The 17,479-nt window shown below is 40.1% G+C and overlaps 1 protein-coding gene across 3 annotated transcripts in view; it reads right to left on the bottom strand.

The window, feature by feature from the left end:
* ccdc33 (coiled-coil domain containing 33) overlaps window positions 1–17,479 on the bottom strand; it is an 81,189-nt gene that overhangs the window by 59,487 nt on the left and 4,223 nt on the right. For all 3 annotated transcript variants that reach the window (XM_035416616.1, XM_035416617.1, XM_035416618.1), the window contains exon 4: window positions 17,093–17,290. In XM_035416616.1, coding sequence (XP_035272507.1) covers window positions 17,093–17,290 — 198 coding nt within the window. The remainder of the gene's footprint in view (window positions 1–17,092; window positions 17,291–17,479) is intronic.

The following is a 17,479-nucleotide window of genomic DNA, read 5'->3' as shown; positions in this document are numbered from 1 at the left end:
AGGGTTAAAATGAAATGCATCCATGTTAAAATACCACACAATGGAAACAGATATCCTACACGTTTGCAGATGTTGCTATTATGTGCAACTTTTTTAATTTTTACGCAGAGTATTCACATTTAGGCATCTACATAATTATCAAAGTTTTAATCGAAAAGATTGTTAATGTAACATGTTATGGATGTTACATCCTATCAAGGAATTTACTTTTCACGCACCACACCACGCCCCTCACACCTGAAACTATAATGGCATGGGCGGGGCTGTTATAATAATTTCTATTCAAATTATTATTGGGCTACGAAAATATGGCTATAAAAGAGAAGCATGATTATTTCGGCGACCAGTTCGGTTTGGTATCGCTTGCCAAGATGAACACACGACCACAGAGATACTCTGCCAAGCAAGCTTTGGACCTGATTCAGGATGCCAATGAAATGGATTCGGGCGATGAGGAGTTGGAGCTGGATATTGAATTTGATTCAGCTTCTGAATCTGATTCTGAAGTTGAAACTGAGACTGCGACTACGACTGAGTTTGTCTCAGAGAGAGAGGAAAGGGCAAACGATGGGACAGTTTGGGTCGAACAGACTGCTGGTAATGCTCTGGGCAGAGCACCATCCTGCAATATCTTACGGGAAAAGGCTGGGCCCACACGGTGCGCCAAGGAGAACATTGTAAGTCCGCTGAGCAGTCTGCTATGTCTGATTGACATTCTGATGTGGGGGCAGATTGTCAAGTATACTGTGGCAGAAGCCCACAGAAATGGTGCAGAAAACTGGGACCTGTCAGTCGACGAATTGAAAGCTTTCGTGGGACTGCTGTATTTACGAGGCATCACTGGCGGTAAAAGTATGAATTTAGAAGACTTTTGGTCTTCAGACTTGGGAAATCCATTTTTCAATGAAACTATGTCGCGGCAAAGGTTTCGGGACATCATGCGCTATCTCAGATTTGATGACAAGGACACAAGGGCAACACGTCTTGAGAAAGACAAATTTGCCATTATTTCCGAAATATGGAGCAAATTTGTAAGCAACAGTACTGCGTGTTACACACCTGGAGAAAACATAACTGTTGATGAGCAGTTGTTCCCAACTAAAGCGCGGTGCCGCTTCACGCAGTACATTGCTACTAAACCAGATAAATTTGGGATAAAGTTCTGGATAGCAGCCGACGTTGAAACGAAGTACATGCTGAACGCTTTCCCATACCTTGGGAAAGATGAGGCGAGGCCTGTCGGTGAACGATTAGCTGACAATGTGGTCATGCGCCTTGTGGAACCCTTCGTCGGAAAAGGAAGAAATATAACCTCGGACAATTTCTTCACATCGATTGCCCTGGCGAACAATCTACACGCAAAAAAAACTACATTGGTGGGTACCATGAACAAAAAGAGGAGAGAAGTGCCCCCTTCTGCGAAGGCACAAAATCAAGAGAGATTTTCCACCACGATCTGGAGAGCTGGACACGCTACACTTACGGTTTATCAGTGCAAGCCCAAGAAAAATGTGTGCATTTTGAGCACTATGCACAAAACCGTATCGATCGACACTGATGCCAAAAAACTGCCAGAAACCATCGCCCATTACAACGCAACAAAAATGGGAGTGGATGTTTTGGACCAGATGGCACGGCTGTATTCGGTCAAGGGGGGCAGTCGTCGTTGGCCAGTTGCCGTTTTTTTACAACATTTTGGATCTGGCTGCAATCAACGCCCATGTTTTGTACACGCAATGCATGAACAAAACAATTAGTCGGAGAAGATTTATTCTTGAGTTGGCCAAGGAGTTGCGTGCAAATCACATGACCGCAAAGGCAGCTCCGCGGCGTACCGTCCTAGCGCCCCTCTGCAGTCCAGAAACCCCCAACACACCACAGCGAGAGCGGTCACTAAAAAGAAAACGCTGCCAGGTATCCAGATGTGGAGGGAACAAAACTTGTGATATCTGTGACAAGTGTAAACGACTTGTCTGCGGCAAATGTACAAAAATGCAACCCAAGCTCTGTCTTGAATGCTGACGGCGTTACCGCATTACCAGCAGCTCTATTGCTAATGTTTATTTATTGATTTGCGGGGTGATTCTAAATAATTCAACTTGCTAGCTATATATTTAGCTAACGTTATATTTTCAAAATCGTTTCAACTTCCTAACAATGTGCTGTATGCTTTTTGATCTAATAAAGCAAATTACTGAAGACAGGTGTCTCGTCTTTTTACTTTGTTGCTATCTCAATTTGACTTTGTGTGTGCGCTGAAGCGATAATCAGTTTTGAAATTCCACTTGGTTGCTAAGGTCTTATGTACAGTGCGGTATTATTCAGTGTTACGAATGGGTGTTTTTTGTAATTACGATGAACAAGAGACTTCTTTGGATTTCGAATCCCCAGTCGAATAGTCACAGCTAGCTAGGCTATGACCTGCTTGCCTGTATAGCCTACATGTTTTCTGGTCACCGGAAAAAACTCGTTTGAACAACAGGATTCTTGCATGTATATATTTGCTATGGTCTTATGTACAGTGCGGTATTATTCAGTGTTACGAATGGGTGTTTTTTGTAATTAGTCTACGATGAATAAGAGACTTTGGATTTCGAATCCCCAGTCGAATAGTCACAGCCAGCTATGACTTGCTTGCCAGTGTAGCCTAGCCTACATGTTTTCTGGTCACCGGAAAAAAACTCGTTTGAACGACAATATTTTTTACATGTATTTTTATAAAACAGAAAACCCGACCCTAAAATTCGCACGGGTGATGATGCGTTTCCCTCCAACGAGAGCGATCAGTGATCACATGCGGAGGGAAGCGGCTAATTTTAGCAAATTGGCGATTTATATGTTGTTAGCCTATTTGATTATTAGCATTTATGATATTATGCATGAAGAATAAACTGTCAAATTTGTTTTTTGAAAAACAGGTTTGACCTCCCTACAATCTGTTTATTGTTAGCTTTTCATACAGACATACTGTTTATTCTAAATACATTTATATTGCAACAATGTGTTGACTAGAATGCCGAGCCGTAACTAAAACATAACTTACTCTGATACTCTGACAGTCTAAAATCTCGCAAATATTTCATTAGGACAATGGGCTGGCAACCTTTGTCAGCTCCTGTCTAATAAGCGCCATCTAGCGAACAATGCGAATATTTCCAGTTTGAAGGCTAATGTGTCATTTGACCCTTGGCCGCGCGAAAAGTTATTTGAATGCCAGGAAATGGTCCGGCGCTCCTAGTGTTAAACAAAGAAGGAGAACTGAACAAATAACATCAAATAAAACATTCCATGTGGCCGTTTGCCAAACACAGCCCTCAAGGTCTAAACTGCTATGGAGCCTGTCAGTTCTGCCCAGGGCTCAAATCATTCTGATTCAAACACATTTGGTCATTTCAGAGAGCAAGTAAATGTAGACTACAGGAACATGTGCCGTGGTCTCAAGAGAAAAATATATCCATAAATAAACAGCTCTGCCATTTGCAGGGTCAATTAGGCTCTTGTTTTGCATGGACCCACAGCCTTGGGGAAATGCAAGTGCATCTGTATATAGACACAGACTGCTGGCAACTAGACTTTTCCATTAACAAATCCTCCCACCGAAATTCAAGTCACAGACGAGTCAGTCTAGATACAGTATGTGATCCCCAGCTGCATCAGAACTGTGCTCTTTAAATTCCAACTCCATCCAATCCAGAAAACTGGGACCGAATTTTGTCACTTTAATGCTGATTTAAAAACGGATCTGGTATACGGTTATAACGGCACTCACAATTAGAAATGCTAAGGTGAGAGCAGGCTGAGCCCCAGAGTCAGCACCGGGGTTGAGCTTCAGCCTCTGCTATGCCATTGGCCACCTGTAACTTGGAGTCTGCAGTGGAGGAGACAGTTGGCCTCATCTCATCAGGGTATGGGGGGTTTAAGTCAGCCAGGGTTACCTGAAGTATGTTACAATAGCTCTAAGAACATTATTATACCAATTTTAGCTCTTCCTAACAACATGACAAATGCCTGCAAAGATACCAGTCACTGTCTGTGAAAGATGCATATCTCCTCTAACGGTCACTATCACTTTCTTTTGTGATACAGACACTGTTTTGTGTATAATAGTCACGGACAGTCCTGTGGTACTGTATCAGCTGTACAGTGTAAAATACTAGCTGTCCTGTAGTGCCGTGTGGACTGGTGGGCGTAAAATATTCACTGGCTCTCCTACAATATTGTTTGGCTTGTAGGGTGTGAAATGATTTATAGATCTACTGTAGTCCTATGTGACCTGTACAGTCTAAAATGCTGCCTCTCCTGTAGTGCTGTGTGGCTTGTAGGATGTAAAATAATATTTGGCTCACAGGCAAGTGTATTGGAGGTGTGCACATACTTTAGCTACTTTGCTCCTGGACAGCAATATCTTGAGGGACACAACATGGGATTCAAAATTCAGCACAGTACTTGAAGTTCCTCTTAACACCACAGGAGCAGAAAGGCAGCATGACACCCTCTGCTTCACATTCTAAAGTATCAAGACGAACTCTGTATCCCCGGACCATAAACTAGAAGTAGGAATTCCAGCTACATTTTGAATCCCATTTTGTGTCCCTCAAGTTATTGCTGTCCACAAGCACAGCTGCTGAAGTGTGTGCAAACCTCTAACAAACTTGCCTGTAAGCCATATATTACTTAGAAAAATTATTTAGAAAAAAAATGTATGAATATATAAACTCAGTAAAGCTTTCTAATGTCTCTCTTAAAAGTAAACTGATGCAGAGTGGCTGATGCCAATTAATTATGTGTCACTCATTTAAAACAAAGGCTCTATTGAGGAACAGAGGGTAAGCTGCTAATTAGAGAGAAAGTGACAGAAAATGAAACCTATTTCAAGAATTAATAAAATTTGAAAACTCTATTTGTTCAACAGGTTTTTGGCAACATATTCAAGTAATAGATGTTAAGAATATTTAGTTCACATTTTTTCATTTCATGAATGGCACATGTTAGATTTTTAGATAAAGTACAGTAAACATTGTCTGGATTACACACCTACTGTATACTTATATTTGACTAGCGAGCTCAAATTAAAATCACATCCATAATGTGACATGGTTCAATGTAGTGGCTATTTAATACATTAATAGGCACTACATTGTAGTATATAGTGAGCACTGGTTAAAGGTGTCAACATTTGATAGAGGTCATTAGCCACATGGTGGTCAATTCAGGGGGCTTTGTAATCATAAAATTTGGCAACCCCTGCTGTTGAATATGATATATAAGACCAGTCTCAGTAGAGATGAGCTCATGCCAGTTACTGACTGCCTTAAAAACTGAACCAGATTCAGCCTACTTGTTCTAAATAAAGAAAAAGAAAAAGAATGACAGCCTAAAACTGATCCAGGGCCAGTGCTCAAGGCCAGAATCTATTGAGCCCAAAGAGATAAAATGGGAAGAGGGTGGTTCAATCTGGACATGGAATTCAGCCAATCATGTGTCTTGCATCACTGGAGAAGGCTGACTCGTCAATAATTCAGAACTGGGGAAGATATTTCAAGAGGAAACAAAAAACAAAATGGGGGAAGGGAGGGATATTAAAAGAGAGCAGAGTGGGGGCGGGGAATGTGAGAAGGACAGGAGAAAGGATGTAGGGAGGGAGAGAGGGAGGGTGGGAAGGGAAAGAACAGGTTCAGAAACGAGAATGTGCTGGTGTCCCCCAGGGATGTAGTCAAACAGAGAAAACACAAGTGCTAACCACAACTGTCAATCTCTCTTCTCACCTTTGTCTCATTCAGAGGCAGCAAAAAAAAGAACGTATTAACCATTTCTATACACTACAGCAACTTTCAAGACCAAGCATATGATATTATCGTTAATGTATACATTAATTTATCTAACCTGTTATTTATTGAGCGTGATATACAGAGATGTACAATTCTATTTTTTATACTAATAGAAAAGTTCAGAGAAAAAGTTTTATTTTTAACAGTAATTTTGTTTGTTCAAGTTCACACCTCTAACATAACTCAAAAGCAGTGTGATTCTATCCTCTATTTTTTTTTAAATGCAAGCTGCCAGTTTTTGTTCCTGTGTTTTGAAAACTTTGCTGTGCATGTAAATATATATATATACAGTACATACAGTACATATATATATATATTATATATATATACAGATGAGTGACAAATTAAAGGAAAAACCCAAATATATTATTGAAACTAATAACATATGCAGATGCTTCCATACAGGTGTACAGCATGATACAATTAAGCAATTAACATGTATGTAAGCAATGTCTTTGTATTTTCTGTTCTTAATATCATGTAATATCATTATTTAACATCCTAGTATGCATTGTGGCATGTATAACAATGCTGACCCGGCCAAGTTGGCTTTGATTTTCGATCAAGATGGCAAGTGGAAACGATCTAAGTGACTTTCCAAGAGGGTTCATTATAGGGGCATGGATGACAGGAGCTTCAGTCACAAAGACTGGCTAGGGTCTTAAGAATGACTGAAGTGACATCTGCATGTAGATCTATGGGAAAGACATCAGTAAATAGGGTCGGAAATTGTGGTCGAAAGAACATATTTGATGACCGTGATGCTTGTGCAATATGTGAGGAAAAACAGAAGAGCAACTCTCAGGTGACTGAAAATGTCAATGTAGGACATGATCAGACTGTGTCAGCAAGGACAGTCTGTTGACAACAACACAGAGAGGAATATTATAGTAGGTTTGCAGTGCATAAACTCCTCATTACAAATATAGATGCATATTTGAGAGTTCAGTGGTGCAAAAACCATAGGCACTGGTCTACAGAGAAGTGGAAAAAAGTGATATGGTCAGATGAGTCGTCCATCATCATAGAAGTGGGCAAGTGCATGTGTGGCGTACACCAAGAAATGGTACAGGCCTGAATGCTGATGGCTCTGTTATGCTGTGGGGGGGATTTTCCTGGCATTGTTTGGGCCCACTTGTCCTCTAACAGAGAAGAGTCACTGCAAATCAATACACCAGAGTAATCACCTTTATCCTATGATGAAACATTTCTATTCTGATGGGAGTGGTCTCATCCAGGATGACAATGCCCCCATCCACAGGGAACAAGGGGTCACTGAACGGTTTGATGAGTATGTAAATGATGTGAATCATATGCTATGGCCTTTGCAGTCACCAGATCACAACCCAATTTACGCCTAAGGGAGATTTTGGATGAGACGTGTCAGACCAGCACCATCATCAAAACACCAAATGAGGGAATATCTTTCGAAAGAATGGTGTTCCATCCTGCAGTAGGGTTCCAGAGACCTGTAGAATCTATGCCAACGCGCATTGAAGCTGTTCAAATTGCGAATCTACATTCTAGACCACATAATGTTTTGTAAAGGAACTATATGTTGTTCTTAGGTTATAAAATTACAGTCTGCAGGATTACTGCGTGCCATCTGCAGACCTGACAATAAAAAGAGTTCAGAGTAGGGAGAGCCATTACTCATGTCAGCTAATTCCATCACTGGAGACTCACGAAAACCGCTTGTGTTTTATAGCCACCCTACATTACAATACGGTCATATAACTGAACACTCAATTGAAAATTATGTCTTTAAACAGAAAAAAACACCGTTAGCAAGGGAACATTTGTGCTTTCACCCAGTGCAGATCAGAGTGGTTAAAACACTGCTTCCCTTGAGCCTCATTTTCCAGCCAATCACTCCATTTCAAATCTTGCATTTCAAATTGCCCCCTAAAAAGAACCAAACCAGGATGGGCTTTGTCTGCATTAAGTCTGTGGATTGATTTATGGGACCAGAAGCATTTTTCCCATTAATGTTTGAACACATGTAATGTAAATGGGTAGGGGCATACAGAGCTGATCAGAGTTCTGAGTGGATACTGTAATGTGGCTGATTCCCAGAATGCTGAATCGGCAGCTTTAGAATGCAGTCAGGTGATTGGTGTTCCGTCACGCACAGCATTCTGGTCAGATGTGATGAGGGGTTTGAGGAAAGACTACCAGGCGATAACAAACAGAAACACTGGTTCTATTCTGCCAGCATCAACCGTGCCATGATGTGAAGTGAAAATTAAGAATGTGCTTTCTCACGTGATGCAAGGTAACCCTTCCAGTAATGGAATATATTGCAAATATATTGAAATGAAGACATATAATCAAGATATCACAACACTTCAAAATATCTCTGCAAATATACAAATTACTGCCACAAATTAAAACCTCTCTGAACATAAAATCACAGAATACAGGGTTATGGCATGGTTAATCAACAGTATGCAGGGTTACTTATCATATTTTCAAAATACTCCGCCTGTAAACAATAACTTATATTCCATTTATTCTATGTACAGCATATTCCATTTTTGTTTGGGGAAAGTAAAACCACTTGCATAATCTCAGAGAAGCTGCAGGGTGTTTTCCTGTTTGCCATGGCCATGAGAGGGTTTTTTTTCCCTAAGACCTTAACTGAGAAGTACACAGTACGGCAGATGGGCAGAGTGACACAGTTTTGCTCAGAAAAACACTAGCAAGTCTTCACTGACACAGATGGCATGAGTATGCTGACATTAGCCTGCACTGGTGAACTGGTTTAACCAGCCTGTGACAGAGCTAACAGTCTGATACAATTACACCTTCCTGACGTCTGATGCAGCCCCCCACCCCCCACCCCAAGCTCCCAAACAGTCTTTTCTTACAGCACTTCCTCAAAGATATAGAGTTACATAAAGAAATATAGCTCTATATACTACATATACAATAGACATAAATTGTCTTAGCAAGTCTTAGACACACACACACACACACACAAGATGTGCCTCTCCAAGATGTCATACCCAAAGAGTACACGCCCCTCAATCTAAAGCTGTCTCACCCACCCCTCCTTTAATCAATAGCTCATGTTCCTCTCAAATGCAGTTAAACATCACCTCCAGCCTTCCCATATCCCCCACAAGAAGGCCAAGGTTTCCACAGAGGCTGACCTTTGAACCCACTTTCATTAGGTGTTTACTAATCGTCTGGCAGCTAAGCAAGAGCTCCTGTTGCCCAGGAAATTACAACAACTCTACGAAGAGCCTTTCAGCATTATACAATTAAAACAACTGTCAGTTCATCACTACCTACCCGCCCCTTATCAGATTAGTCTTTTGGACGACAGTTGACACTGTGTTTGATGATGTAACCATATGATGATGTAACGTTGCTCTCACAGTCAGTCTGGATATAGTCACCTGGATAAGTATGGTACCAGACACGACCTGGCAAAATTTTCATATAAATATGTAAATATGTTTGCCAATATTTTCCAGATTCCACAAGCAATTGTGGATGATTTGATCAGTTGTCAATCTGTAAACATATGAAAAAACAACCTGTCATATTTAAAACTTTTAAGGAAATGTTTCATCTCAATAAACCGTACAAGGAAATGTTTAATTTCAATAAACCGTACATGCAGGTAAGATGGTCTGCAGAGGATACACAGGGTAAGTCCAGCAAGTTTCTCTTGCTGTTTTATTCCTGTAGTGCAGGCCTTAACCTTGTTTAAACCTGCCCTGTAAATGCAAATGAGCTAAATGAAAGGAGATGTGATTCTTAAGATATCCTGAACCTGTGACTTTCCTCGATTAGAAATTCTTATCTTTGTGCTTTCATGCCACAAACCTTGAGAAGCAGCAGAAAAAAGTTATCAAAAAGTGAGAATGGCAGTTGCCATAAAAAATGAAGGTGGTCACTGAACTTTAAGATACCACATATGTTGTATAATGGTTTTCAAAGCCCCACTTTCAACCAATATTTTCATTTTCTCTCTACTTGTAACACCAGATTGATGCCATGGGTCTCTGAATTGCATCAAAGCAATGCAATCCTTCAACATTCTTCAGTGGTCTGTTTTAAGATAAACATTACTGAATTTATGCTGATTATATATTTAAAAAATCCTTATAAAAGACAATGTGGTTCAACAAACAGACAAAAGACCCAGGCAAAAACCACAACATAATACAGAAAAAATTAATTAATGCAAATAGCGGTAGCTTGACATGCTTTGATATACAGTACAACAAAGGTTTTTGACCCCTACTGGGTAGATAAGAGTACATCTTGCAGTTCCAACAAAGCAATAAGTCCTTTCAGCTGAAAGGCAATAACCATGCAATAAAAGAGCAATGTCGGCAATCTGATTATATCTGTCCCCGATGAAAACAGCCCAGCCCCTCAATACTTCTGCAGAATCAATCACTGTAACGTTATGAGGATCCGGCAGCAAAGCTGGCAACCTGGGAGGAGACGCCATTAAGCGATGCCTTAAGAGCTATTCATTTTACACCCCCTTTTATTTCCCTCTCCTCCATCAAGCTCAATACGTACAATCCTTCTACAAAAATCAAAAATATAAAAAAACAATACCAATAGTATTCTTTCAAAAAAGCAATTTTCACAAATCTAATGATGGCAACTCGCAACCTTCTTTTTCTCCATTAGCGAGAAGAAAGGTCTCTGAAGACATGCATCTGATCTTTGCCATTAAAAATTTTTTGTATTCTTGTCTTTTTTTATTACCATAATGATTAAATCTCTCAAAGCAGACTATAAAGAATTTGTACAGAGGCAGAAAAGACTACAATTTCTTTCATTGACAGCCATTTTGCAGCAGGCACTTTACTAGCCAGACGCATTGGAAGATGGCTGTTAAGAATTTTCAATTTGAAAGTGCTATTCCACCAGGTGGCATTCCCTGATTCTAAGTTTGGACAATTTCAGCTTGCACTGAGCCTACCGTATTTATAACAGCATAATTATTAGCAGTAGAGGTAGTAGATGAAGTGGTAGAATTGGTCTCATTGTTAGCATTGTATAAGCATAATGAGTAGGGCCACCAGTTTGTCTCCCCTTGTTTTCTCGCTCGGTACTTCAGTCCTCCACCATTTAGAGACCACAACAGCCTCTTTGTCCAGCCCCTTCTCAAAAACCATTTGCACCACCTCAATGAGTTCATAAAGTAAAAAAGCACAGACGATAATTGATAGCAACGTTTACAAGCGACACTCACATGTTAAATGCAGTTTGATTACAGACTACCGGGGGCATGCTGCAGTATTTTTAAGTGCTGTGGCATGATAGGTTTTGTTAGAAGCAGTGGGAAATGTCCACATTAAAAATAAGAGCAGTTATATAACATTTAACTAGCATTTAAAAAGTTCAATTAAAAAAATAAATTCACATTTCTTCTAATCATGGTCGTAAATCAAGACCTTAAGTAGAACGAGGTGTCTTGCTGGGCTAAAACAAAAACCTTCACCCAAACCGGCTGTTTTCAGATAAGATTGGACACCCCTACTTGATATGGATGCATTTTTCTTTTTACTGCAGTGATACTCAATCCTGGTCCTGGAGAGCCCCAGAGTCTGCTGGTTTTTGTTTTTTTTCCATAAGGTCAGCGACCAATTCAGACCCAAGAAACCAGCCGACCCAGATTAGGTGTGTAATAAACTGCTTTAACTGATCAATTGCTGTGTTACTCAAGTTATGAGTAACAACAAAAGCCAGCAGACCCTGGACCAGGAGTGAGGACCCTTGGCTCGAAGACATGCTTTTCATACAGTAGCATTTTAACTTCCATCCATGTTTACTTCCTTCCCGACTCTCCCCATATTAGATGAACTCATTGTTTATAAATGTCTCAATTTGAAACTCAATTGTATGAATAGTCAATTAACTGTGATGTTGGAGTGGCCCCCTTGATGGGGTCCCCTAGGCACTCCAATATACTTATTCAAGTATATGATACTGAAAGTATATGGCTTTAAAATGGCTAACTTCTGCCATGTCACACACTACCAAGCCTAAAGGTGCAGTATGCAAGCGGTTTTCAACCGATGTGAACTGCATCAACGTTCAAATGAAAACCAAACCAAAACGCAAATGATGTGATTGGCATATTGTCACAACCTGACAGCCTGCATCTTCCTAAAGTTGCAAGAAAGCATCACATAGATTTGGAAATATTACTTGCGTAACAATTGAGAAATAAGATAACACATTTCCCATCCAGGTAACATGTTAGACTGACTCTTTATCTGTCAGTGTAATATTTGTACCAGATTAGTCTATTGTTATATAGCTGTTGATTAGCCTATTTTTTGCATGAGGCTACATCACAGTTAGAGGAAATTTCAAGCAACTAGCCCAACTGTCCAGTGCTAAAAATCCTAAAAAGTTCTACCCCTGCCTGACAGTGATTGGCTACACATTCTGGCTATACAGTACTTCCAGGAAAGCTTTAGGGATAGAGAGAGTATAGCCAGAAAGTATCCACTGATTACCCCTGGCTTTGCTTTGTTTGTTCCTACCAACATGCTCTGTGATTGGTGGAAAGGTCTTACAAAGTAAAATGGCAATGCCAATGTCCTATCCCTAATTTATTATCGCTGCCCTCGTTAAGACAAGCGCCGACACAACCAGAGAGTTCTGAACTGGCTCTGCCTGCTCCTGTCTCACGAGACAAGTGTGCATGCCAAAGTAAACAGACAAATTGCCTTTCAATCCCTTCGCACAGCAGGAAATCTAAAGCTAAATAGAAAATGACAAAGTATCCAATTGAGAGCTTAATGAACACTGAAGGATGGCTTCGCCAATTGGGCCGTTAAATTGTAAACGGGCAGAGTGTGCCAGCGCTCAGAGAGCATTTCCAACTGTCTTTTGACCACAGCAAAGGATTCAGTAATTAACGGACAGATTAATGAAATTTCATTCTTGTCATGCACATTCCCACAAATGAGGAACAGCCTGAATCTCCCAGCCTTTTCCTTTTTTATCTCTAAAACTCCGCTATTCAGGGATAAACTCACTAATCTCACATTTTAATAGCAATTATATTAGACATGCTGGTATAAATTACATTCTAAACTGAAAATGGAACGAGAAATGGAAACTTAAGCAAACTAATCCAATTGTACACTTGCACTGGCTTTATCAGTGTACAAACGTATACATACCTTACATTTTTTCTTGTCACTAGGTCTTTAAGCTTCAAGTAATTATTTTTGGCTGTAATAAGAGATTAGTCAAATCTGTTTTAAATGCACATGGGGATGTGTTCTTAATTCCACCATAAGTATGAAATATGAATTGTGAATATTAAATTATGTTTAATTTAAACAATAAATATCAACAATTTGATGGAAATTAAAGCACAGTAACAAGGAACCGAATTACAAAGATCAGCTACATCTGAAAGTCCTCCAGTGCATCCACTTATACTGTAAATACACACAGACTCAATGGTTGGTCCCAAATTTCAGCCAAAAGATGTATCCTATACATAATGGCCTTCTAACCCATATTTTGCATTTACACTATATGACCAAAAGTATTTAGACACCCCTTGGTCTGGGGGTGTTTTTTGTGGTTTTGACTAGGCCCCTTAGTTCCAGTGAAGACTAATCTTAATGCTACAGCATACAATCACATTCTAGAAAATTATGTGCTTCCCCAACAGTTTGGGAAGGCCCTTTCCTGTTTTAACATGATAATGCTCCCAGGCACACAGCAAGGTCCACATAGAAATGATTTAATCGAGATCAGTGTGGAAGAGCTTGACTGGCCTGCACACAGTCCTGACCTCAACCTCATCCAACACCTCTGGGATCAATTTTAAAGCCAACTGCAAGCCAGGCCTAATTACCCAATCAGTGCCCGACCCAAATAATGCTCTTCTGTCTGAATGTAAGCAAATCCCTGCAGCAATGCTCCAACATCTAGTATAAAGCCTTCCCAGAAGAGTCAAGTCTGTTATAGCAGCAAAGGGTGGACCAAATCCATATTATTGCCCATAATTTTGTATGAGATGTTGGATATCAGGTGTCCACATACTTTTGACCATGTAGTGTATGTGCATATCGGACTTCCCTAATTCTTGTCAGTTGGAAAGTGTCACAAATGTAATAAATCTGCTTAAATGCCAACACTAAATATTATGAACAGCCAACATTTAATTCCCCACCCCCCAATAATCAATGCTGAATTGTCCAAAATGGTCACCATAGTGCGTATGCCACTAAGTGTTTTGTCAGCATTTTGACAAGGACATGTAGGCAACATGAAGAGATACAAACACACATACAGACACACACACACACACATACACACAGCCATTTCCAGTGACTCTTATCCATTCCTGGCTTATAAAATGCTCTCCTGATGGTCTAAAACGTTTAAAGGCACATCTATGGAGGCAAATCCCCACAAACAACAGTTTTAATACACTGATCTAGAGTCATTTAACATTAGTTGCTTTTCTAGGCTTCAACAAACAGCTAGAAAAGCAAAATGTCCTGCATGGCTTTGTTAATAATACTGAAAGATTTTTTAAATCTTTTTTGTGTGTGTGTTACAGAGTGGCCACTGGTGCCACAGGGAAGGGTGATCCAGCCTGTAGAGCAGTGGTAACCAACCCTGCTCCTGGAGATCTACCATCCTCCAGGTTTTCACTCTAACCCTAACAAAGCACACCTCACTCAACGGCGAGAGCTATTGCATATTTGCAATAATATATTTTGTCTAAAGATCTGAAACCATTCAGTATTCCAACAATACAGGACATCAGGAAGGGGGCAAATACTTTTTCATGACACTGTAGTTTGGTTAAAACACTCAATTATTCGATGTTACGTGGGCAGGTTGTCAGAAGTCAAATACGTATTTCATGCTGAAAGGAAAAGGTTACATGCCACTTATCGTGATACAATAGCAGTAATTGCAATGCTCTTATTAGCAAACCTTGGAAGTTGCACTTATGGATTGCATACTCCACCAACTGTTGACTGATTACAAATCGACCACAATACAAGTGTTTGTCATTTGTATTCTGTGTTACTGTGTTTGTAAAATGTTTAACCAAACATAACTATTTCAGCACACCCCTCCAAATGTGCACTGACTTAATGTTGGTATGGAGTGCTTGGCAGCTCCACGGTCCACCCTGTCCATCTCCAACCTGTCTTCACAGAGAGCCCCTGCAGCTGCTAATGAGCATAGTGGCATGAGAGCATGCTCAATTGCACACCAGCTAATCACAAGCAGGACTGTAAATTCAAGAACGGGGTTTAACTTCCCTTTAGCAAGGCTTGACTGCCTCTTCTTTTAGCTTAGACACGCTGCTTACGAAACCCCCGTCATCTCAACCCCAGGATTTTCATACTGTGCTGGCAGAACGATTCACCTCAATTGTGCATCTCATGATTGCTGAGATTTTACACAGTAAACCACCAGCAGAGCTGTGTTCGAGATGAGAACAACACACAAACTGTTTTATAAGCTCAAACCATGCTGTATTGAACATCCAGTCGTAAAGGGACATCATTATGACTGCAGATAAGACAATTGTGCGTGCGCTCCTGCAAAAGGCACTGTAAGCCAGTTTCGCAACATAGAGATGCTTATCTGTTCTATCACCACCAGAACACTGGCAGCACACACAGGAACTAAATCAGGACTCAGAAAAAGATGCATTTCTTAATTTTTTTCCTTCTTTTAAATCAAATTTGGTCTTGTCTCCTAAAATGTCTTCCGCCTGCAGTCTGCTGTGTGTGAGATGCTAACAGCATTAATCTGCCACTGGGAACATGGAACAGGCTCATTTGTGCCGTCCATGACATTTATTAGTAGCAGTTATTTGCTGTCATTTTAGAAAAACCAACAAGGGAATTTGCGCCTGTTAGAGGTCCATTAACTCAGGATGTGAGCAAGAGGATGTGAGGCCAAGCATATATAATGAGCGATATGTGCACAAATATTTATACGTACAATTTATTTCTAAATATTTACTTTAATTCATTTGCATATAGAAATGCATTTACAGACTTCAATGTTTTTATGAGGATGCAAACTGATAGCAAGCTGATCTACTACTCAAAAACAATCTACTACTCAAAAACAATCTACTACTCAAAGGATCATAACAATTATTTACCGTGCCGAGTGATAATTAATGCTGATGTGTATCGAAATGGTCTTCCTTAGTGCATTTCACTTCAACCTTAAATATTTCCTTTTTCATTCCTTTATATTATTATTATTTTCCAAGGAATTGACAAGGATTAAAAGGAGTGCATGTACTTTTTAAAGTTCTTTTCGGTAGCCTTACACAAATAAACATATTAAACTGTGCTATAGTCTGATGCACATTCAATTCAAAATAATTAAAATATAATTATTTGAGGCATGTGAGTAGGGGTTCGTTTGTGCAATAAATTGAATGAATTTGAATGATAAAAGAAATGATTATTACGGTGACTGGTGAGACACGAGTTAAATTTGACAGTATTATGGTCGTCGACAAGGATAAGCTTCACTGCTTCCTTTTGCCAGAGGCACACGCAAATCCAATTATTTCCTAATTGAGCATCACAAGGCTTATTGATCACAATTGGCTGAAATAAAGATTGAAGGACTAGCAGCCCCCAGAGAATTCTGGGTATCATGTCTTCATTTAGGGGGTCAAAAGAGCCATTCAGCTGCACACCCGCATATTACATGTGGAATAATTATGTCTCACACTCCATAAATCAGCATCATTACATTAGAATAAAACTGGTTTTGATCTTTTAATGTGCCACTTGTGTGAAAGGCGAAGTTAACATGGAGAAAGTGCTAAATGAAAATTCTTGCTGTAGAACGTCAGAAAGAACACTTTCCAAGGTTCATTGTTGCACATTCTGTGCCTGTATGACAATCACCCCTAATTTATAGGCAGACAGTATATTTATATATCTACAGACATACAGAGCACCCATATTTATATAGAAATGTATTTCTTATCAAAATCCTTTAGAAACCAAGACAATTTCACTCATAACAAAAACAACCAGAGACAGACAGACAGACAGGCAAGCAGTCAGGCAGGGAGGCAGGTAGACACAGTCAGACAGACAGACAGACAGACAGTGACGGGCTCGGCTAGGGCCATAGGCCTATTAATAGAATTATTAGGTTATAATTATAAACATTATGACAATAAGTATGCAGACAGAAATGTAACGGCAAAATATTTTAAATCTGTGCAGAGAGCAGGCAGAAGCATCACTCACAAGCGTGGGTGGAAGCAACCGGGGGCCCTGGGTGTCAATGTCCTCATGAAGAGGGCGGGGCACTTTTTCTGGGGTGAGGGTCAGGACGGGGGGTCGCCGCTGTGAGGGTAAGGGAGCCTCATTCCTGGGAAAGGTGGGCAGGTCCTCAGTGGAGGTGTCCATTTTGGCATCTGGTTCTATTTCAGGCTTCAGGTGGGACTGTGGAACACACACCAAGTCACAGAAGACACTATGCAGAGTGCCAAGCTCTGAAGGAACCAATCAAAATACTTTACTCTTCATAATAAAACATTATTGTTTTAAATCAGTGAGCCACTGATAAAAAAGGACAGCACCCAAATGAGGATTATTATATTAACGCATACAAGGTTATAAAGACTTGTGTTC

Source organism: Anguilla anguilla, chromosome 5 (genome assembly GCF_013347855.1).
Source record: "Anguilla anguilla isolate fAngAng1 chromosome 5, fAngAng1.pri, whole genome shotgun sequence".
NCBI lineage: Eukaryota > Metazoa > Chordata > Actinopteri > Anguilliformes > Anguillidae > Anguilla > Anguilla anguilla.
Note: the sequence above shows the minus strand (reverse complement) of the source record. Positions and strands in the feature narration are given on the sequence as shown.